This window comes from Cyprinus carpio, chromosome B20 (assembly GCF_018340385.1).
Source record: "Cyprinus carpio isolate SPL01 chromosome B20, ASM1834038v1, whole genome shotgun sequence".
NCBI classification, from domain to species: Eukaryota; Metazoa; Chordata; class Actinopteri; order Cypriniformes; family Cyprinidae; genus Cyprinus; species Cyprinus carpio.
In genome coordinates this window covers 17788654-17813949 of record NC_056616.1, presented here as the reverse complement: position 1 = coordinate 17813949, position 25296 = coordinate 17788654, and the positions used below count along the sequence as shown (strand labels likewise).

General features: G+C 37.6%; 1 protein-coding gene across 2 annotated transcripts in view; it reads right to left on the bottom strand.

Moving 5' to 3' along the window:
• LOC109044879 (myelin transcription factor 1-like protein) overlaps positions 1 to 23847 on the bottom strand; it is a 56749-nt gene extending 32902 nt beyond the window's left edge. For both annotated transcript variants that reach the window (XM_042746248.1, XM_042746250.1), the window contains exons 1-5: positions 23589 to 23847; positions 8499 to 8618; positions 7074 to 7119; positions 6769 to 6799; positions 3792 to 3854 (exon numbers count right to left, since the gene is read on the bottom strand). In XM_042746248.1, the coding sequence (XP_042602182.1) occupies positions 3792 to 3854; positions 6769 to 6799; positions 7074 to 7119 (140 nt within the window). In that variant the 5' untranslated portion in view covers positions 8499 to 8618; positions 23589 to 23847. The remainder of the gene's footprint in view (positions 1 to 3791; positions 3855 to 6768; positions 6800 to 7073; positions 7120 to 8498; positions 8619 to 23588) is intronic.
• Between the last annotated feature and the right edge of the window lie 1449 nt (positions 23848 to 25296).

The following is a 25296-nucleotide window of genomic DNA, read 5'->3' as shown; positions in this document are numbered from 1 at the left end:
ATTTCTAAAAAAGAATGACCCCTCAAGGTATGTTGTTTATTATCAGAAATATATGCTCATCCTTTATTTGAATGCATGAATTGTGCAGGTTTTCATGGTCTCTCCCACAAGCTTTAGTACGACATGCTTTTTCCGTCCTTAGCCATGTGTTGGCCTTTCACACTTCACATTCTCTTACAAAACACCACATCTACATTGTCTCTTTGTTTTTCTGGTGGGAGAAAATACAATGGTGGATGAAAGAGGCTGGCATTAAAATCTGTGCACTGTGGCTACCACAAAGGAGGAGAGACCAGACTTGTGTAGAGCAGGGAAAGCAGGCAGGGTGTTATATTGATGGAAAAAAGGTACAGTAAATAGCATCAAGAGGAGAGACTGTTAAACATGGAAGTTGTACATACTGAGAGTGACTTTGACAACAGTTGTCAAATCAGAGGTTATTATCTGAGCAGCCAGTGCAATAATAAGCTACATATTTAAACCGCTCAACTTATATCAGTGTTAAAGTATACACATTAATTAACTCTTTAGTACAAAAAACGAAAAAAAAAAAAAAACGAGGGAGTGAGCGAGAGCGAGCATACGGCTATACCATTCTCTGGCTGCTGCCACTAGCTCTTTGCTCAGTTCCCATTCTTTTAGTGAGTGCTACCTGTCAAGCCCTGAATTATACAGCCTTGGGCTTCAGCCTACGTGAGTCATCCATCAGAAAGGGAGGGAAAGAGGGAGGAGAAGAAAGAAGACTGGAAAGAGGGATGGAAAGAGAGCCGCAGAAGGAGTAAGGGAGAGGTAGAGGAACAAAGAGCCAGGATGTGGGGAAGATAAGAAGGAGGAGGAGCACGGAGAGGAATAGAAAATAGGAAAGTGGAACGAGAGAGAGTCACAGATGGAGAGGAGGAGGAGAGAGAAAGAAAGAGAAAGAGAGAGAAAAGGGGCACTAAACATGATTTGCACAAAGCAATTACTAAACCTCGCTAAAATCATAGCAGTCACACCTGTACTGACACATCCTCTTATTACGAGTCTCTGCGTTTGCTAAAAGGGATAAATTAAAATGGAGAATGTGCAGATAACGTGTTTTTAGGAAGAGTATACAACACGGAGGGTGTAAAGGTGGGTATTTTTAGATGACGAGAAAATGGCACATTAAAGGATAACTTTTATGTTATTTCTAACAATTTAACATGAATGCAACACCATTAGTCCACTGCAGCAGCGCAGCAGCCATTATAATTATGAGGAACATTGCATTTCTAAATTTGTCTTACCACTTTTTGGGCTTAACAATTATATTTTAAGAACTTAATTCGCCCACTTTAGTGCCCACTTTGCTTTTCAACTACTTTCAACTACAACTAAAGTGACTTCTTTGTGAGTTGTGCTTCTTGCATTGCACACTATTAACAACAGACCTGCGAAATTGTGTCAAAATTTAGCTAATGTGGCTGCACCTTTAGCAATCTTACAGTTTTAATTAAACACTACAAACACTTTGTTCACTTATATCCATTGTTGTCTGTAGCGTTGCACATTAGGTCAATAATCTGGGTAACTGAAACCAGCACTACTTTCATGTTTTTTGAATCACTCCACAGACACTCAGATATTCATTACAATAGATCTGTTTCATTGTGACTTTAATGTTAATGTTGTTGCGGTATTTGTTTTATTGCTTGGCCAATTGTTTTGTACTATTTTTATTTTAGCAAAAGCATTACAATAATATACAGGAAGAATTACAATATGACTTTAATTCAAATTAATATTTCATGTTTACCTATTTGGTGAGACTCATATAATGAGCCAGTGATTTATTACAAAATAAATCTCTTACACAGACTGTCAGAAAAATAGGCAAAAATTTTGTACCTTCAAGGGTACAACAGCTTGTCAGTAGGACAGTATCCTTGAAGGGACAACTTTGTACCTTATCTACCCTTAAAATGTGCATATTAGTACCTTAGAATAGTAATGTGCACCCTTAAGGTACTACTATGAACATTTAGGGGTAAATAATCTACAAAATTGTCCCTTTAAGAGTACCACCTCAGTAAGGAGCTGTCATACCCCTTAAGTTACTTTTTTCCCACATTTTGTGAGTTTAGTGTGTGTTATGAACCGCAAAAGGTTGTTGTAGACATCAGTTTTCTATAATGTTTTGCCCTGAGAAACCATTACAGTACATAAACTTACAATGTATACATTACATCTGTTCACCCCCCCCATCAGAGCAACTATACATTTGGGGTGTGAACCTCTGCTGTGATATAACCCAATGTATGCCGCAGGAGACAAACACTGTTGTTGTTTTGTCATTATTACTTTTTAATGGAGTGGTAAAGGGCGGCAGACGCTGCGTAGCCTGCACAGGTAACGCAGTGTCCTCATTACAACCCTGCCATTCCCACAATGTTCCCACAAATGCCCCCCAAATGTTAGCGTGCTCTGACAGCACAGTCGGAGCGCCGTTCTCTCCCCACCATCTCATTTGGGGGTAATTCATCACTCTCTCGCCCTCTCTCTGCCTTTTCAGTGAGAGGTCTGCTGGAGGTACCATTTGTCTGTTGCAGAAATGCAATTCTGGTTGGTGGTTCACAGGGCTTGGCTGATGAGGTGACACACTACATGTATCCATCAATCTTTTCTGTTCTGCCTTTCTTGTTTTGTATCTTTCTTTTGAGGTACAGTAAATAGCATCAAGAGGAGAGACTGTTAAACATGGAAGTTGTACAGACTGAGAGTGACTTTGACAACAGTTGTCAAATCAGAGGTTATTATCTGAGCAGCCAGTGCAATAATAAGCTACATATTTAAACCGCTCAACTTATATCAGTGTTAAAGTATACACATTAATTAACTCAAGTTGCCTGTTAGCGATACGGCGCCATTTGTATTGCTTCCACAATTTGTCCTCAAAAAGGCTTTTTGTCAAAGAAACAAACAGCACAGTCTTGCTAGACACTTGACAAGCTGATTACAAAATTAATGATGTCGCGCCTATCATCAGATAGCCTCCATGTATTCCTGATGTATGCTAATGAGAGTTAGCAACAGACCCATTGCCCATTTATATCCGTTTTTAAAGGGACAGTTCACCCAAAAATGAAAATTCTGTCATTTACTCACCTTCAAGTCGCGCCAAGTTGCACCAAGTTCAACAAGTTCATAATGAGAAAAAAGAAACCCATATGAATCGATCCAAGTCTTCTAAAGAAACATTTAATACATACATAGAGCTCATCAAATATGGTAAAAGATGCTCAACATGTGAGAATAAACACTGGTTCTTTTGACTTCATATTTAATGAGCTCTATGTATGTGAGTTGATCAGTGCTAAATGTGAATAATAGCCTATAGCCTTGAATCATACAGATTCATTTTTGATTGATCTATGTCTTTAAGTCTAAAGGAGCTACATTCAAAGAGGTAAAGCTGTGCCGCAGGCTAACAGTCCCAGCAAAAAATGCTAATGCTGAGGGCTACTAGTATACTGTAAATACTGAAGTACACCATTCCATTGAATTCTTTACAATCCAGAAAACATATCATACTTTGTTAAAACGCTTCACTTCAGTAAATGGCAGCTCTTTTAACTGCACTTTCACAACTTTTGGCTGGTAAAAGGATGTGTATAAAGAAAAGAAAGTAGGCCTTATTCAAATTCAATTGACTTAATTTCGCTATGGGTCTTGAGCTTTTCTGTAAGTGGCTAAGAGCTTTCATTTTTGCAGCCTTAAAGAGACTTTCATGGCTGGGCACACATTCATATGAATGAGAGGTTGGTTCTTACCTCCTGTGTCTGGCGTATTTCCCGCTGACATGTCCACTACCATCACATCCAGGTGTGGGACAGCTGGAGACGAGAGAAATAATTAATACAAGACTGACGTCACACATGCGCACACAGACACATACGCTCGTTCTTGCTGACTATGTTTGAACCGTGGCACATCAGCCTTCATTAGAGATTTAGAGAGCTCCAAGTGTCCTCCAGGCCGATGACTCATCAGGCTCCATATTTCATATTTCATATTGTATATCGCTCTCTGGCTGCTCCATTAAGGTCCACAGCCAGTTAAAAGCCATAAGGGAAAACTTCCAAGTTTAGAACTCCTGCCCCGCTCGAGCTCAGGGTCAGAGCAGCAAACCAGTATCCTAGTCATTAACATAAAACTACCCACATTAATTACAGTGTCAAGTATTCATTACGCATTTACCTTTATTGGCAGTGTTATTTCTGTGTCTATCAAAAGTCACATTTGTGAGCAGCAGCACAAGTTCAACAGCATCCTTGAATTGTGCATTCACACAAAATAAACTAGAAAACATACATTTTTGTAATATTTGTATTATTGAACAGAAGTATTTATACACTACCATTCAAAGGTTTTGGGTCAGTAGCATTTTTTCAAATACTTTTTATTTAGCAAGGACACGGGAAAAATAATTTAAAGTGACATTTAAATCTTTTTTAATGTTACAACAGATTTCTATTTCAAATAAATGCAGTTCTTTCGAACTTTCCATCAAATGTTCCTGAAAAATTTAAGCAGCAAACTTTTTAAAAATTGATAATAATAAGAAATGTTTCTACAGCATCCAATCAGCAAATTAGAATGGTTTCTGAAGGATCATAAATGACACCAAAGATTGGAGTAATTGCTGCTGAAAATTTAGCTTTGCATCAAAGGAATAAATTACATTTTAAAATATATTATAATACAAAACAGTAATTTTAAATTGAAATAATTTTTCACAATATTACAGTTTTAAACAAATAAATACAGCATTGGTGAATATAAAAGGCTTATTAAAACCCAACCCCAAACATTTCAATCATAGCGTATTTTAGTTGTTGTTGTTTTTTTATATATATATATTTCTCAGATGAAGTAATCAATAATATAATCATCGGTTATATACTGAAAACAATGTTACTCTTAAGTATCTTCATTGTGACAGATACCGACTTTCTGTTAGTAGTTTGTAGTGTAACTAACTACTTTTTGGAAAAGAGTGGAGTGCAGACTTTTGATTCGCATGTAGTTTGGAAAGCAAGTTTCTGAGTAGTTTCCCCAACACTGCATTTAGTTTTGAAATTGAAGTTAATGGTGCATGTTTTAAACCTGAAGTTATTTTAGCTTTGAATTTAGCAAAAGTGTAGTAAATTGAGTGGGAACATGTCTAGCCTAGCACAAGAGTTCATCTCCCCTTGATGATGTTGGCTAGGGATCTGTGTCTGATCAAGCTGGTGACCCATCAGTGAGTGTAACTGGTGTTAAAGATGCCTGCAGCTACAGTCCTGGACCTGCTGATGAAGCAGATTGCCCTGATGATTGGGAGGGAGAGAGAGAGAGACAACAGAGGGAATTTCACTTCTCCTCTCAGTCTGATACCATAATAAAGATGACATAGTAGAGAGCCGCCTCTGGAAAGTGGTCATAGCACACTCCCACAGTCACACAACCTTGTGTCCTTGCCGCTGTAATTGTAATTGGACACGTAGCCAGAAAATATAAAAAAGAGCCTTCTTTAACAACAGCGTGGGTGTTAAACCATTCTTAATGAGGAAAATGCTGCCATTTAGGAGGCCTGTAAATTATGCTTAAGGGAAAGATGTGCAGGGGAAAAAGTGACGGGCAGATATGAGTAAAACGACTCACTGGCCTTGAGGAAAAACAGGCCATTCACTCTCATTATTATGCATGATTTCATTAGGACAGCAGGGATATTTACTAATACTAATTGGGAGAATCATATGTTCTCACTGAAGGCAGTTACAGTGAAAGGTCTATTCATACTGTAGGTTCTGCCTGTTGCCATATTGGATAAATCACATCGAAAAATATCAATTAGCAAAATTATACTTAGATACCACCTTGAACACAAATGCACATTGCATCATACACCTGTTTTAGTCTTTAAAGACAAAAATTGCAAGGTGAGATAACATCTGTGAGCAAACCGCTTCAAGGAAGGTCAATTCGTTTTTTGTTTTTTTTGTCACTTCTTTGTACTAGGTAACTATAAATTAGACATGTAAAAACAACCCCATGCTTCTTGAAAACCAACATGAAATCAAAATCAAGCATATTTACCACACATTTCTGATCTTCAAATGATAAAAGCTTAAAAAACTCTAAAAAACATTAATACTAAAATTACAAAAACAAAATGCATTAAACTAAAGTTCAAAAGTTTGGGTAGTACAATTTTAAGAAAGTAATATTTTTATTCATCAAGGATGCATTAAATTGATTAAAAGTGACAGTAAAGACATTTATAATATTAAAAAAGATTTCTCTTTCACATAAATGCTGTTATATATTTATCAGAGAATGCTGAAAAAAACAAAAATATTAAGCAACATAGGTGTTTTCAACATTGATAATAATAAATGTTTTTTGAGCAGCAAATCAGCATAATAGCATGATTTCAAAAAAAGCTCATGTGAAACTGAAAACTGGAATAATGGCTGCTGAAAATTCAGCGTTGCTATCCCAGTAATTAATTACGTTTTATAATATATTTCATACATTTTACTGTATTAAATTATTGCTTTGATGAACATAAAAAAATGTATTTCAAACACATGAAAAACTCTTAACGACCCCAAACTTTTGAACAGGAGTGTATATTAAACTTGCCTCACCCCTAAAACGATTTTTTTCCAGTTTAGCTCATAAGTACGTCACATTATTCAAGTAAATTGGTTGCAAACTGTATTGACTTTAAGTGAATGATTCCTACACTGTATGCAGACTGACCTGAACAGCTCTTGTGCAGCCTCCACGGCAACTGCAAAAAAAATAAAAGCAAGAACACTCAGTGGGGAAACATTTCAACGTGAACTTCATCACACAATGAAATGATATTATTATGAGCAGACTAATTTTCTGGGCTCTTCTGGTTCACCTGTCTAATCAATAGTCCATGTTCATCACTACTGACGTCAGTGATAATTCATGAAAGGCAATAAAAGTCTCAGTTATGGATTGAAAGTGGGGAAATGGATTTGACCGTAGGTTGAGACTGTAGCTAATACCATGTGAGTGCATTGTACCACACACACCTTTAGATCGTGTTCGATGACGCTTCTCGGCTGCATCCACCTCCATCTGGAGAAAAGAAGTAGCAATTAGCCTGACCTCCATCTACTAGCAAAGCGAGTGTAAAAGGGCAATGATGTCTGCAGCAAGGATGGTTATGAACTGCACTGAACTGCATGAGAGTCAGATCATAGATGCATGATAAAAGAATATGTTTATTATGAAAAATACAGACTGTGAACCACAGATAACTATTGGTCATGCAGTACATGTGGCCATAATGCATCACTGTTTTATGTAGTATGTAATAAAGATATTTTTTGTCTTATTCTGCACCCTAGTTGTGAATCAGCTTATAATGAACACAAATTTGGGCACTTGCATGAGGCCTTGATCCACTGGACACTAAAAAACATCATCTCACCTTTTTGTTGTAGCTGTTACAGTGTTATTACAAAATACTGTATGCACTTGTCTTGATTTTCTTTTTTTTATTCAAGAAAAATAAATATTGTACAGACATAATGGCATTAAAACATTTAAACACATAAATAACAACAAATCTTGTAAGTACTTTAATTCTTCTGTAATACTTCAAAGTTTGCAAGATTGCTTCTCTTGCTCATTAGGGATGAAAGATAATTAAAAGCAAAAAAATAAAAATAAGGCTGTGTTTTCTTACGACTTGAGAGACTTTAGAACACATGAATATACAGTAGAAAGTATTTGATGCTCTGTGCATTCTGCGAATTAATGTGCACTGGAATGATTTTGACAACAGGACAGCAACTCCCTGGTTAGTGTACTGTACTTAGTACTGTACCAATGAGCAGATTGAGACACACCCCTAGTCTTTATAGTGCTAGAATGGTTTATACGTATATAATGATGATTTTTTTTGTTCAGGAAACAAAGCAGGACAAAGCCAACAAAATATGATTCAACATGCACTATCATTCAAAAGTCTGAAGTCAGTAAGCTTTTAAAAAAAAAAAATACAAACAATATTGTAAACACATCATTAAACTGTAAAACAACTGTTTTCTATTTTAACATATTTTAAAATGCAGTCTATTCCTGTGATGGCAAAGCTGGATCCTCAGCAGTCATTACCCCAGGCTTCAGTGTCATATGATCCTTCAGAAATCATTCTAATATGCTGATATGAAACATTTAATAATATTATCATCTGTTAATGTTAAATACAGTTGTTTAATATTTTTGTGGAACAAAATTTTTTTACATATAGAAAGTTCAAAAGAATAGTGTTTGTTTGAAATATGTTGCACGTCGTAACTTTCACTTTTGATCAATTTAATGTATTTTTACTGAATAAAAGTATTCTTTCCAAAAAAAAAAAAAAAAACTGTCCTGAATCCAAACTTTTGAACAGTAATGTAAAAGTGCAGCTTTATTGCTCAGAACAAACAAAAAGTAAAGTATATTACCTGAGATTTACTGGTTGATGGTGGGACAGATGTGTTTTCTGAGGAGCGCCTCCTGTGTGGTGCGATTAGGCAGAATCGTCCGCTGTGTGTCCCTCAAAGCTGTTCCTCAAAACTCATTTTCTGTTAAAGGAAAAGAATGCACCATCATTTGTAATGAACTGCAGTCGTGTTAAATCTGCAAACTGATATGCGGTACTCTTATAAGAAAAGACATACAGATGTCTGAAGCTATTCGGGGCCTTCATTATCACAGTATCACAGCGAGGAAAAAAAATAAACAAGCAAAAATCTGTCATTCTGCTTTTGTTTTAAAATATAATAAGTGACAGGAGCAGCGTTTTAAAGTTTTGGAACATGCTCCGTTCATAAGGAATAAAGTCACCTATATTTATTTTTCTGTTTTGAGAGAAGTATGAGGGTCTTTATGCCTTTACAGTGAACAGTGTACAAAAGGTAAATCGCTGGGGAGTTTTTATTTGAACTTTTTAAAATAAAGAAATAAAGTCACTCTATTATCTTCTGAGGTGCTTGTTTAGGATATAATATGAAGTAATATAATACAATATGAAGTAATATGATATAATATAAACAATGTGTTTTCTTTCAGAAAACCGTCTTTCAGCCACACACACACACACACACACACACACACATACACTACTAACATATTGAGTGCTCTAGTCCTCTGTCAACAAGCTAACACTTCTATCTCATGCTCCTTGCAAATCCTGTTAATGTGTGTGCTGTTGGTGCACTTGGGGTGTGTGTGTGTGTGTGTGTGGTTATGTGTGTGTGTGTGTGTGTGTGTGTGTGTGTGTGTGTGTGTGTGTGTGTGAGAGAGAGAGAGAGAGAGAGAGAGAGGGGGGAACAGATACAGATTCGCATGTGTATGCAAGTATTTGTCAGTTCCAAGGCCAGTGACACAAAGGGTGCACTCCAAATGCTGGAGATGTCTATTGAAAACCTTTCAATGACAGAAATACAGACTTGAACGAATTTCCTTAGAAAGATGGATCTTTGTGTGTAACACCTTCTCACTTCTGCCTCACACACAAAAATGCACTCGCTCTCACATTGCCCCTCTTTCCGTTGATAGATCGCTCAATCACTCACACTGGGGCAATATGGGAAGCTCTCATCTGAACTTCACATGGTCAAATCAAAGCATATGAGCTCCAGCTGTCCCCCAGTGGCAGCGATCTGGCCCAGCTTGTTTGTAATTGGGGGAAAACACTGTTTAGTATTCATGCCCAACACCCTTCTGTCTCACATAAAGTGGGACATACAGCTTCAAAATCTAATTCTCTCTTTCCCTCTTTTGAGTGGAGAAGTATATGGGCTCTTTTAGAAGAGTCTGCAGTCTCAGAGCATGTCCTATCCAAAAGCAATGCTTCCCCATGCGAACCCTGCATACCTGCAGGCTGAGTCGCACACGTAACAGTTTCAGTTACCACAGCAGATAGCCTCAGGTTTATCTGAGCTTGCTAAGTTTTTGATTTTTAAGGATTAGTTCACCCAAAATGAAAATTCTGTCATCATTTACCCACTCTAAAGTTGTTCTGAACTGATATGGCTTTTTTTTTTTTACTTTTGAGGAACATCAACAGAGAAAAAAGTGGTGCATATGACTTAACAAATTTAATTACTGAATTTTTTTTATTTTTTTTTTCTTGTTTTCAGGAAAAAAGTAGTTAAACCTATTTTTTTTCTTGAGTCTTTTCTCGAGTCTTTTTTATTGAATCATTTAATGTAGTTCACAAAGTCTGACTGAATGATTTGTTCACTAATCAGATTGAATCGGTTTGTGAGTTCAGCTAATTGACTCAATGAATTGGTCACAGCATTAAGAGCTCACTGGAGGGAAAATGTCAATAAATTACACAAAACTATTATATAAATTGGAACACTGTAAGAATAGTTGTATAGTACTTTAATGGTAATCTTGCATCTTTTGTCCTGTTGTTTTTACAAAATAAAACTGGCAGCTGTGGTTGCCAGAATAAATATGTACAAAATACAGTAAAAATGTAAAAAACTTTACAGAACAAGAACAATCTGTACATTTTACATTTCAAAACTGTTGTTATTTACAAAAAAATTAAAAAGAAAAAGAAAATAAAACATTCAACAAGTGAATCCAAAAGCAATTTTATGCAGAATTAGCATAAGCAAACTTAGTTTTTATACTTTAACACATACTGATGACTAAAATAATAACACGTGGTAAAGAGAAAGACAAGATAAATTTTACCTTCCCTACATAACTACCTTCCTTATCTAACTAATTTTTATTTTTATTTTTACTTTTATAGTAACAAAACTAATGATGAAACTTTCATTTAACAGAAATCATCTTTTTTTTTTTACAGAATAAATGATCAGGATGTCAAAATAATTTTGCAGACCACAATCACTGTGCATCAAAATAAATAGTTAAAGTGGTCTTGCTAGAGAATCTTCACTATTTTAGCAACAGACCAAACTCTTCCAAAAAAAAAAAAAAAAAAAAAAACCCTTGCCCAGGCATTCGCCTGGCAGGGCTGTTGTCACATCCCATTCATCTAAAAACTGCTCCAGATGCATAGCACCACTGTGAGCCTCTCCACCCCCACGACTCGAGAGTGTGTGCATGTGTGTTTGTGTGAGTGTGCATCACGCCCAGTCATCAGGAACAGAGTGACCTAGTCAGAAAGACATGACCCTACAACCCTCAAGGCTCGGCATGCAATTTATCCAGCTATTTTCCCCTCAACCCTGCCTAACATCACCCCACCGGACAGTCAACAAAAACACTGCACGTACAAATCCGAAATCATATTTACTGTCAATTCATGACACATGTTTGTCTGTTACATTAGTGCACTGGTTTCAGTCACCCTGAGATTGGTCCGGATTTATGTGGTGTGACCGGTCAGATTTGCTTGGCTGGTTGTTGCCTGGCCCCAATTCAGATGGCATCATGTCTACAAGAGCCCTGAAACAATCACGTCATGAGACATTATTCATTTCACATTCTCTGATGTTACATTTTTTTAGCTATGTTTGGTATGGAATACTTGCCTACAACTGTGCGCTGAATGCAGCACATTATATAGTGAGAACTTTTTTCTTTTTTTGTATAGCAAGAGAAACAGTAGACATTATTCATCTGCTATATTTCTGTTATTGTTATCAGCTCTTAAATACAAGAGGATGATACATATTTAATATAAAATTCTTAACATTTAGAGCCTGATCAAATAATGAGTAAAGAAAGGGATATTAAAATGGTTACCTACACTACTGTTCAAAAGTCTGGGGTTGGTAAGATTGTCATAATAGTTGGTAATGTTTATGAAGGGCACCTCTTATGCTCAGCATTTATTTTATCCAAAGTACAGTAATAGCAACAGAAATACTGTTAAATATTATTACAATTTAAAATAACTGTCTTCTGTTTGAGTATATTTTAGAATGTAATTAATTCCTGTGATGCAGAACTGAATTTTCAGAATCATTACTCTAGTCTTCAGTGTGACATGATTCTTGAGAAATCATTTTAAAATCCTGAATTGGTGCTCAACAAAACATTTCCTATTATTATCAGTGCTTAAAACAGTTGTGCTGCTTTATAATTTTTGTGAAAACTGTGATACACTGATTCTTTGATGAATAGAAAGTGAAAAACAAAAACAAAAACAGGATTCATTGAAAAATATAAACCTTTTGTAACAATCTACAAGTCAAAATAATAATAACCCCAAACTTTGAATGGTATTGTAAATCCCCTTCGATTCCTCTATCACATTCACTGTGGGATACTGTAATCCACACAACATGTATTGTTGTATTCTACTAATTTTTGCAAATATATTGTAGTAGGTCATATGTGTTTCCTATGCAAGCGAAGCACAATATACACACTATATAATAAAGATGTTAGTATGCTACATCCATTGTGTTTTAAGGCATCCTATTGTCTGCTGTAGAATAAAATCCATTGGTCAGTGTTTGAAAATGTTTGGCCGCTCAATATGGTGGTATATTTAGTCAAGAGCTTCAAAGAGTCTAGACTTCTGCTCTGCCTTATCAGTCGGTGTGACTCACTCGGTGTGAATGCGACGGTAATGCAAATTTTTGCGTGTATGTGTGTGCACATGTAATGCAGATGCCTGCAAAGAGTCTAGCCAGAATTCCAATCACCGCACAGAGTGGAGAGTGTGGGCATTTTTTCAGTCCTCATTTAGAATCAGAGCACATGCACAGTATAGAGCTCTTCATTATTAGCTACATGAATAGCCACGAAGCCATAGGTTATAAGCAGAATGCGAGCGGAAAAAACTGGATCAGCCTGAAATCACAACTACATCAGCAGCCCCTAATTGCGGGTATTTTGAGAAGAACGCTTCCTTGCGTTCAAAACACAGACTGGCACATTTCCCGTTTTGAGACGGCACCCGAGCTCTGAGGACATTTCTCGTAAGTTTCCTAATTTAAGTACTAATGGAAATGCTCTCGATCTGCCAGATGCAGCTAATCTACAAATGGCCTTGTGTTAAGGGCTCTCAGAGCTCAGAGTCTGACTCAACCCATATAGTGCACGGCATGGATGCAATCCACAAAGACACTCTGCGCTAAACAATGAAACAAACCCATCTTCCACCCTGATGCACTCTATCGCATCCTCATCAAAGGTAAAGCTGGAGAACAATCCATCCATTCCCTCTCCATCTCATCTCTCTGTCATTACCTCTCTGACTCCTGACTCTCTCTCTCTCTCTCTCTCTCTCTCTCCTGGGGCCTCATTCTATTCCATCAGGCAGAGAAGAGCTTTAATTGCCCCTGCCATTCTCGAGGCTTGCTTATGGAGAGAGAAACCCTTGCCATCAGGTCTTAATGATGCCTGGCAACCGCGTGGGATCCAACCAACACATCGTCAATGGCAACGGAGGCACCAGAAGTCCTCTCTCCCAGTGACAAGAAAGGCGAAGGCTTCCTGAGACTTCACGTCCTCAGAGAGAGAGGAGCAGTTCAGCGGAAAATAGCTTTTGGCCCCTTATTCGACAACCTAAGTTGGTGCCAGGCCTGGAGGAGACGTGGGCACCCAGACTGCCAGAATCGTCTGACAGGAAGAAATCGCATGTTACCCATCAGATTATACCAGCAATGACTAGCTGAGAGCTAATGGATACATTCAAATGTGTTCGGTTTTTCCAGTAACTCTTTTTCCAGGATTTGCAGAAGATATGTCCTAATTTCACCCTGAATTACACCAAAACAAAAAATAACAGAAAAATCAGTATTTTCCCAAATTAAAGTACACAGCGAAAACACACAAACCTCTATTAAATACAGTATAAATGCCATCCCATGACACATAACGGAGGTGAAAATGTCATGATGAACTGTGCAGCGCTTAGCTTGTTCACAATGCGGGGCACCTTGCAGCTTGATCTGGCTGCTTTCACACCATACCTGCTAATTACATCTCCTCCTCTACACTACAGCAGCCTGCTGGGCTCCACCACGCCTTGCCTCTGCAGCTGGTGTGTTCTCGTGTGTGTTTGGGATAGCGCACAGCTCGGCCAGTTCTTACACACAGATAGGTGTATTTCACACACGAACACATGTAGTCGTGCACAGAGAGCCTGGAAACCCACGTCTGTTAAAAAAGATACTATTCCAAAGAGCGTCAAAGATGTTTGTGAAGCTAAATGTGATTTTTAAAGCCACTGACAATTCAAGGCAAATGCTTCCAAAACCTATTGAGCTGCCTACGAAGGCTGCATTTTAATCCTAGACGCATTCCAAAAAGTAGATTTATTTTCACCACATTTTGCAGGAGCAATCCCGTAATGCGACAAGCTTATGCAGCAAGTCATGCCAGAATGACTGCATTTCTGAGCTCTTAAAAATTAGCCATATTTACTTTCTAAGAGTCCAGACTTCTGAATCTGTTTAAGACCCAGAAACCGTGATGCGTGATGTCAGATTTAACGAGACAATTGGGGTTGGTTCAATTACCGCAAAAACAAAATTGTTATTTGTTACAATAAGATGAATTTGCAGATGTTGACTGCACAATTAGTTGGGTATTTTGTGTACTGTAGATGAAGAAAAGCAAATATATTTAGTCTTACTGTAAATATGATTTCCGAAGCTAAATTACAAGCTAGGGCAAACCCTTTTTTTAACATGCCATGCATTCAAAAGTTGGAAAAATAATAATAATTTTTATATTATTGTCACTTAATAAATGCAAACCGTGAAAGATGAGTCATTAACATTTGATTTGTTTCCTAGTAATAACTAACTAAAATGCATATAAAATACATTTATTTCATGCTAAGTATACTATAAAAACATTTCAATATGTATGTGCTTAATAAAAATACCTTGCAATTGTACTTTTGTTATGCTCAACTTGTATACTTGAAGTCTGCTAAATTCTAACAACTAATTTTGTACTTTAACTACATTTTAATTGAGCGAAAATAGTGTTGAAATTCAACTAAAGATATACTGATGTATATTTGAAAGTGGAACTATTGCTTTAGTACACTTTAGTTTAGGTAAACTTCAAATGTCTTGCGTTTAAAGGCCAATATTATTCAAAGATCATTCAATCCACATCAACAATGACATTAAAACATTTTAGGCTTAATATTAAGAAAAGTAGTATTCCCAATAAAGTTTAATTATAATTTTTATATCAGTAAGTCTCTAACAATATGTTACTACATATGTTAATAGATTTGAACTATACTTAGTGTGAAATAAATGTATTTTAAATATACTACATTTTTACTAGAGTTGACTACAAGTTTGTTCATAAATAAACTTTCACACATAAATGCATACTCTAACAAACAAACTTCGAAAAAAAAAAATAATCACAAAGTCAATTTCACATCGACACGTCACTCCACTCAGCAATTCCGGAATCATCTTCCGAGTTACAAATTTCCTAATATGACTTCCCTTAATCATTCAAATGCTGGAAACTTTGAAATACGGTTTTCCTGAATCCGTTTGAAAACTGAATGCAGCTGACACAACTGTGAGGGGGAAAAAATCAAGATGGTGGATTAAGTGACACATATTTCAATTAAGAATAGAAGTGATTCAAAACCAAAAAGTCACGATTTTGCCTACATTTTTTAGACTGTCCTTTAGTGTCACCTGTATTAAAATCAATCGTGAGTCGAGTCTCTTGTATAGTTGAATCTCTGTGCATATAGCGCCATCTATGTGGTGCATTCTTTGCTTCCTACATGGTGTTTCAAATCACTCACTTGCAGTTAAGGCACCTATCTAAGCAGTAGGCAGTGAGTAGGTTTTGGAACAGAGCTTGAGCTTTTATCTGCTTACAACCAACCGAACCACATGAGAGCTTGATATCTATAACCAAACCCATACGGCTGTCTAAAGCACTCTTTGTCAACTAATGAGTCTTTCCAGGCTCGGTTCAGCGCACATCTGTCCAAAAGCGTACGGGTACTAATTCTCCCCATCTTTATGAGCTTGGTGCAGTGGCGGAATGTGATTAGTTATGTTGCATTGGGCTCTGTCTCCAGCTTTGTCACCAGCGAATTCTAATCAGTGAGGCAAATCAGCACGGATTGAGCCGAGATGGAGAGGAAATATGATTTTAATCAGCATGCAGCGCTCGTGCTCCTGTCTGTCTCATTCACAACGCATTCAGAGACCAAGAAACCATGGAGCAATCAGCCAGACCTCCACTGCGTCCTATCAAGAAGGACGTGCTTTAATTACCACCAGCCAAGGCTCCCTTTCTCTCTCTCTTTCCTTCTCCCTCTCTCTCTCGCTCTCTCCCTCTTCCCTAACATGAATAATTGCAATAATGAGCCATTTTCATCTAGCTCTCCTTTACCAAAGGATGACAAAAATTACTCATCTTGTTAAAAACCCATATCTACTGCAACGTGTATGTGGGAAAAGGAAATATGATGTTGTTCGGTGTGCTTCGAGCTGTGCGCAGGCTGTGTACTGTAGGCACATTTGGCCCTAATGAATAATTAGCAGTGTGTTTTAGCTGAGTCACTGTGCTGGAGGGCCTGCACTGGACTCTAATGGAGGTGTTGCCTCACGTCTTCCATCACAGGACTGTCCCCAGTGAGCCAATTGCAAAGCAGCCTGTGTGAGGCACGGCAGAGTGTGTGCGTGAGCGCGCGTGTGTTAAAAATAACAGCTCTCCCACTTCATGACTCATTCTATGAGCTCTCTGTCCGACACTCCCAAACAGTGTCTGGAAAGAAACCCTAGAGCCAACTTCTTAATTTACTGACTGGTCATTCCTTACCATCTTTATGTATGTGCTTGCTGCTATATGTTCTATATAAATATCCCCATAATTAGTTGGTATAGACAAGATATGATGCTCTACTGAAGCTTCGTGCCAGCCCTGTTATATGATGTTGTTATGTAACTTTTCACAGGGCTGGTCGACAATGACAACCGAAGGTGAGAACGACAGATGGAACACAGATGCCACCAGTGCGTACATGATTTAGTCAGACTAGAGACCGGACCAACTGTGGCAGAATAGCAAAACTGCTAAAATCTATAACTTCAGACCTGTTTGCAAAATATCAGAGATGAAGAGAGCAGCGTTATTGATCCTGGACATCATTAAACGCACACACGTCACGAAAAATCATCTTCTGAATCTTAAAATTGTGATGAAATGGAAGCTGCAACATCTTTTCTTCCATATTGCAATGAAGATTGTGAAACGGATTATAAAAACTTGGTTCTTGACTTGGTTCTATCCAACGCTTATTGATTGGATGGAGGAAAGTCTGAATGTTGGCTTGGAGGCGATTAGAAGAAAGAATGTAAACGAAATAAATTGTTGAAGTCCAACATACATCAACAGAGAGAGGTTTCAACCAAAACATTTAAAAAGATGAATCATTCACAATAACATGCATTTAGAAAATAGATAAACGGAATTCTCACTTCAAGTTGACTTTAATTACTGCATTGGCAAATTGTTTTAAGCATAAATTTAACTAAAGCAGTACGTCTTTTTGTAAGAGAAAAGAAAAAAAAGAGATCTGCAAATAAGGAAAGAAAAATAAACTAGAAAATACTTCTTAATATCCCATGCGATTTTGTTAAAAGTAATTTGATCTTGTTTTAAGAATGTTTAGATATTTTTCCAGGAAAACAAGACAAAAATATAGATTGATTGAGCACAATGATTTTTGCAGTGCACAATAGGAAGCGTGACTGATTATATAAACATTAAAAAGCAATTAAGACAGCGTTTTCACAAAAAATACATCCTTCTGTCATCTTCTGGAAATTCGAGAGCTGTATCTTCATCCGATGCCAAGGCAAGCAGAACCTGTTCACCTCTTTAGAATGCTGTGTATTCTGTTAACACACTCCTGCAACAACAACCCCGGCAACCCGTGTCTATGTCTGCAGACGCAAAATACCCACTCATGCCCATTTGAGCTCTCTAATGTACTCCATCTTCCTTTCTTTTTAGAACAACACATAAAGTAAAAAGACTGAGCAGAAACCAGATGATCTCTTAAGAGCTGAACTCGTGTAATCACCCCAGATTAGTTATTAAGGAAAATGCCCCCGTTGCACAAACACACACACAAAAGGAATCCTTTTCACATTCAAAAAGAAAGATGATGAGGCCCCTCCATTTACTCCCCCCTCCCTTCCATGGGTCTGCAAATGCAACAGGAAATAGGCCTCCATATGTGGCCCCAGCTCATGTTGTCACCGATTGGAGTGAATCATCGCCATTATCAGATAGCCGTGTGTATGCGTTGTGCTTTCAACACACAGACTCGATAGCTTTCCTGAGTCACTGTGCATATATGGGTGAATCAGGTCAGTACTGATTTGGAGAGTGGATGCAGTCTGTGGGGATGGGGATCTATGGGGAGTTTATATACCAATGCTTGTTTCAATGACTGCCACAAGTCTTACAAATTCCTGATGATAAGATTCACTTGCAGAATTGAATTCAATGATTCATGGACTCCTGGATATGGCTGAGAATTATTGACTCTGTATTTGTATGGAGAACAAAGGTGCATCCTAGTTTTCACTATTCAATGCCATTTTGTAGCACAAATAGTGTGAATATTGTGTTCACTACGAAAATTACGAGATTTTACATTAAAGGTACACAAATGATAGACATATTTAATCGAAGAACAAAGTGTGGAACACTGGACAATTCATGCATGCAAAAGAGAAATCTTCAAAAAAATCATACACTAGACATTAAAGTACATAGTGCATAGTATATATTACGTCATTTGGAACGAAAATCAAGTCTGAAACTTTCTTCTCTCCCTTTGTTTCTCTCAGATAAAAACTGCTATCAATATATGCCACCTCTCTGCAAATCATACAGGATCAGTTTTAAATTAGACACCTAGCCCTGCTATATATTTTATGTTTAATAATCTAGATCAAATTTTCATTTTACCTATGTAGTATAGTAGTTTTTTTGAAGATTTATTTGTGGCATTTTTATGCCTTTATTTTGGATAGGACAGTAAGTTGACAGAAAGCGAAGTGGGAAAGTGAGGGGAGATGGGATCAGGAAAGGTCGGCGAGCCAGGACTTGAACTCGGGATGCCTGGAGCACAATGGTGCTACACGTCGCCGCCCATGAGGCCATCTGCGCAGACTATAGTAGTTGTTTTTTGGCATCAGGGGTCAGATATTTCGTAATTTTCTCCGACGTCCATAGCAATGTTAAATGGTATAAATAATACCATTCAAATCCTTTCATGTGGATAACTGAAACTGGCATTACAGTACTTTCATGACTCTCGTACCACCTCTCGTTGAATATAAATACAAATGCATTTTGCGCAAACTTGCATCTCAGTTATCAGCTGCAGTGAAAAAGAGAGCCTCCGAACGGAACTGCAAAAATTAACCCTGTTGTTTTTGAAATAACTTTCCGAATATGACCCCTGAACAACAGAATTTGAAATTAACTTGAATTTGAAAACTTAAACTAAAAACTATAACATATGAAAATTTAACAATATGCTGGGCTGCAGATGTTTACGAAGGGGTGAGAGGTAAGGTTTGATTTGTTTACACTGCATGCCTGCTGATCCTGAATCCTGGGATCTAACCTGCGCTGCTCCTGAATGTTTTATTCACCTCCACACAAACCTCTCATTCCCTGTGTTGGGTTGTCTCAGTCTTCCTTTCTCTCTCTCTCTATTTTTCTCCCTCTCCCTCCCTCTATCAACTCAACTAGGTCACAGCAGCATATAATGTAGATCAGGGCTTCCCATGAAAATGGCAACAGAATAATCTAAAAGAGTGTTGTAGCCTTCATATACAATAACTTGTTTGAAAGCGATGAACTCTTAAGAGTGACAGGTTTCCAGAGGAACAAATAACCTCTACACCATGACCTATTTATATAAATAATGCACCTTTATTCATAATACAACTGTTGATTCAGAGCTTTCTCAGTGCCTACATCGGTCCTTCCATATCTTCTGTACTGAATTCTGTTGGCCATTGTTCACAGAGATAATTTACTAGTGAAAATGTAAAATTGGATTTCTGTTCTTAGAATGAAATGTTTTTCAATTCAAGCGCACTATTAGAAATGCTTATTTTCAAGCATTCAATACAGTAAAACTTTGCCATTCACTGCTGCAGTCTGCCAAGGATAGGTGTTGATGCTAAATCTTTAGTTTATGTCTGTTTAAAGTATTCAGAAAGCAAATATAAGAGATACTGATATTTACATTGGCTAAACAAGGAAAAGAATTTGTTCTAAAATATTGTATTTTATATTTGAATTTCTTTATTGTAAATTTTATCCTACTTTTAATTACATTTACTTCATACAAATATAAATGTGCATACTTTAAATGCGGGTGTCAGAAAATATCCTTATTAATATCATAATATCATTATTATGTCATCATCACAAACAACTGCAGAGTGAATCATATGCTCACTAGCACCAAATTCATTGATTCAGCCAAAAATTCCCATATTAATATTCATACAGTGGAAAAAAAGCAATTGAGATATTGTGGTTCTTCAGTCTTAATGAGCATGGCGTGAACACTGAATGGCCCGCTGGGTGTGTATGTGTGTGTCCATGCTCATCAGCCAATAAAAGCCTGTCTGTCAGACTGACATCATTCCTATAGCACCACACGATTCAGCAAAACTCCGTCATTAATACCATCAGAGCTCAACCTTTCTGTAAACTTTTTGGTACTGAAAACAGTAGATTATGAATGTATTATTAAACGGCTTGGTTAGTGTCATGCTAACTCCAAGAAGCCCAGGAGTTTCACTCCAGCTTGAAGTAACATCTGCCGGAACCAGAGGGGAATTGGAAAGGAGTTTGGCAGAGAATGGCATGAGTTTGATAGGTAGGCTGGAATGAGAAAATCTCACTCACTTTGACAGCATAAGCACTGACTAGCACTATCTGTTGGGAATATGTATAACAAAGAGAGCATGCACAATCTTATGCCAATTACGCTAAATAACCTGATAACCTACACATATATTTTTGCATTATACATCAAATTTCATTCATATTCAATGTACTCATGTCTGTTTCCATTCTGACATCCGAAAAAGCTAAAAAAATAAAAAAGTCACCTAAACATGTTATCCGGTTTTTATAACAAGCTGATTTTTGAAAGCATTTGTAGTACACATTAACACACTCATTGTGCATTGCTAGCATTGCGATGACATTATTATGACTAGAATGTGATTCCTGCACGGACAGCTCTGACATTCCAATGAACGCAATACAAAAATCAGTGCAGGTGGTATTAAAGTATCACTTTAATAATATTAAAACTAGTCAATAATTTCTCAAAACACAAACTCAGTAAAAAAGCCACAGACAAATGAGCAAAACATACAGGCATAAGTAAATGCTATCAGGATAATGTGCATGTACATTAAATGTAATATCACATAAATTAAATCTATCCAATTTTGTCCTATCCCAAGCTGCCTTCACCAACGATGCTATTTTTATCTGAGCCATTGCCACACATCAGACAGAGTGGTTAGTGTTTGTGTGTGTGTTTGTGTGTGTGTGGGGAGGTGGGGGTTGGTTGGCGACTCATTAAACCTGTAAGATTGTGAAATGGGCAAGGTTTCTCTCTCTGTTTCCCTCTCCCTCTCCTTTTCTCACTGTCTTTCTCTTTCTCAGCGTGTAAATGGCTCACCGAAGCAAGGAAACCCTCTGGGGTCATGGAGCTTCTAGCCAGACAAATCATATCTTCTCCTGAGGACCCTTTCTTCTCCTCAAACCCAAGCTTACCCTCAGCCTGCTCAGGTTTTGATCCTAAATGTGGCACTTTGCTGACAGGAATGCACACGAGTAAGGATGCTTCTAATAGGAATTTTTCTACTGATCTAATGTCATCTCTTATAGTTAGCCAGTTAGTTCCTCAAACCAAACCGGGAGCTAAAAGAAAAACAAGAACACAAAGAAGAAATGAAAAAAGCAGAAACGCAGTTTATAAGTCACATTGCAAGTCTATATGTCACTGTCATATAAGCGTTTCTAAGAATTTTGCTATGGTAAGGTTAAGTTAACAAAGAAAGCACTGTTATCTAGAGTCGTGAGATCATATACAGTATTCATAAGTGTGACAGCTCTCTCCTGAACTCCTGCTGAGACGTCTCACTGCTGATCCAGGATCAGAACCTCCCACTTGAACTTATCCTGAGCTATTATTATGACTAGATATGACTGCTTTCTGATCAGTTGAAAAGGGTAAGTGTAACAACACCCCCAGTCAACAAGATCACCCTTCATTGCATAAACATGTGTTCAGCTGCTTGTACATATGAATAATGCACAAAGTCTTCTCTAAAACTACACTCCATCACTGATGCAGATATGCACTGCTGTCTATCATTGTGTGTGAGATTTGCACACCAGATAATCTACATTCATTTATATTGTGCATTTAGCAGGTGCTTTTATTTAAAGTGACTTAAAATCTATGCAAGACAGTTTGAATGTTTTAATTAGTATCATAAGGAAATCTTACAACCAGCTAAGAAGAATGATTATTATTATTTTAAAATTATACTTAAATTATTATATTCAATATTAATATTAGTTGGTTTTATGATAATAACTAAACAAGATATTAAAACTTTGTATATTATCATAAACATTATGTTTAATTATTATATTTAAATAATAGAAACAATATTATAAAGTTTTGGTCTTATAAAATCTACTTTTTTATTCGCAATATAAGATAAAAAAAAAAAGCTATAATAATAAAAAACATAAAAAAAATATAAGCTATAATAAAAATAACAACAATCATTATCATTATTATTGTTAATAAATAATAATTATTTGTTGTGTTTTTAATAATGTTGTTTGATAATATTTGAATATATAATAATAATAATAATTATTATACTGGATTAAAATATTATTCAAAAAACTTTATTAAAAACGCAACAAATAATTATTATTTGTACAGATGTACAAGCAACTCTTCTCTTCTCTTTGTTCCACAGGTAAATCTACAACAGCCCCATCCAGCAAAGCCCTGCCGCAACTCATATTCAACTTCATAATCACTCAACTTTCGGAGTCACAGATTCTCCTGAGGTGAAAATGTCTAAGACGCTCCCGAAATTTTGCTCCTAAGCATGCACAATTAGCCAAAAGGGAAAAGAGTTCCAAATCACGATTTGCTTAAAAGTATTACATAAAAATAAGCTGTCAGGCTTGGGTGAAAAATCCATTTTTTGGATGCTAATTATTGAGTGTCATGTGTATATGTAGTTGGGAACAACCACTAGTCGGACAGAAAGCTATTGCATTGCAGTTCGAAAGGCAGAGAGGTAGCGGAGCTTACTTAGTCAGACAGCTACTCTGCAGCCCTGTGTGTTGGAATGCAAAAGTGATGTCTTCATGAACGCATTTGAATGTCTTCTCTCAAACACACACACACGCAGACAAACATGCACACTCCTTGTTCATAAAGGCACATAGATTATGAGGCCACGACATGCCAGCATGGCAAAACAAGAAGAACAAGAAGTAAACAAAGTGAAACCTACTGAAATGGCGACACTGTCTTTCTCTCTCCCTCTCTCTGTCTCCTCACACACCGTAGGTCTGAACGTCTGCACCCGTCTTTCTCTTTTTCTCTTTAAAACGCTTTATTTGTCCCTCAATGCACACTCTTTCACTTCTCTCCTCTGTTCTCCTGAGCTTTCTTTGTCTGAGCTCGGTATTCCGCTAGCACTTGGAGAGATGGAGGGAGAGAGAGTGGAGAAGCAGGGAACTGCAGCCGCTCTGGAGAGGCAGTAGAAAGAGCGGGAGAGTGAGAGAGAGAGAGGAAGGGAGGGAGGGAGAGACACAGACAGACAGGGAGGAGGGGAGTGAGAGAGTTGGAGCGTAGGGAGGGAGCTGTGAGCAGAATGTGTGAGAGAGAAGCGTGTGAGTAGGTCTCCAGAAGCGACGCGACACTGCAGCAGCAGCGAGTGTAGAGAATGCAGAGCCAGACTTACCCACCTCTTCTGACCGACAGACAGACAAACAGACAGCATGGACCCTCAGCTTAGGAGACGCACAGGCTGCTGGGCCAAAAAACTAAAGGATGAAGGAACTGTATCGCAAAATAAATAAACCTGGTCTGCCCGAAGCCAGAGAACAAAGGGCAGGCTGGAAATGTATAACCTTAATCAGTGTCTCCCATATTAATTCAGCCATAGACAGTCTGTTTCTAGTCACTCATTGCTCTGCTTTCCCCACAGACTACAGAGTCTACAAAGCCATATGAGCACGCTAGCATGTGCAGCAGTGTGGGTGTCTGTATTTGATATAGAATATGAATTATGTGCCAGTAAAATGTGCCTCATTGAAAATTAAGCAAACACCATGGTATACAACGGCTATGTCTGTTTTAAATCCCTGCTGACAATGGCTTCATTTATAAACACTTTCAAGAAAATCTCAATTGATTTAGCTGGGTTCTATTTTTAACCAAAAACCAAGACGAAAAGGATGAGCATGAAATTCCAGTGCTTTTCAAAACCAGTGAACCACTTTGACAGGATTTTAAAAGCATTTTAGGATAACCAACATTGTTATGTGTCTTTTTTTGCAGAATCTGGAGATCCCCAAGTGCTGAAACACAAGCGGACAGTGTCTGGTGCTGAAAAAAGGGGGAACACTGGACAGCTCCTGGTGCTGAAATGAGAAATGTACTGGACAGCTCCTGGTGCTGAAATAAAGCAGAGACTGCAGTTTATCTCTGATTTTTTTCCCCCCAGACTTCTCTCTACCCATGAAAGCAAACCTCACAAAAACAAGTTAGCCTGGTTGCCTCTCGACGGTGTGGCGCATATAATGGCAGCTGTCTTGGAAATGCCTCCCTAATCACGTTAATAGGTTTAATCAGTGAATTAGCAGCAGGAAAATGTCAGAGTGGCCAACAGAAAATGGAGAAGCTAATTAATGGAAAGGGAGAGTGTCTAAAATGCCAGTGCTGGGGACAGGCGTGAAGGGTGCTGTTCCTCATGGGTATTGCTCGAGTGGGGCCGCCGTGAAATGCAACCCTGTGACAATTACGCATACGAGAGCAGACTCCCATTAGACAAAATGCATATGTACTTGGCTGATATCCCAGAACCCATATCTGCGCTTTCAGTATTCATGAGCAAGGCTTACCATTGTGACTATGAATGCATGTAGCCGGATTTCTCTAAAGCGGGGAACATGCGACACGCGTCGTTCAATGTGCACGTGCCATAGTGGGTTTCT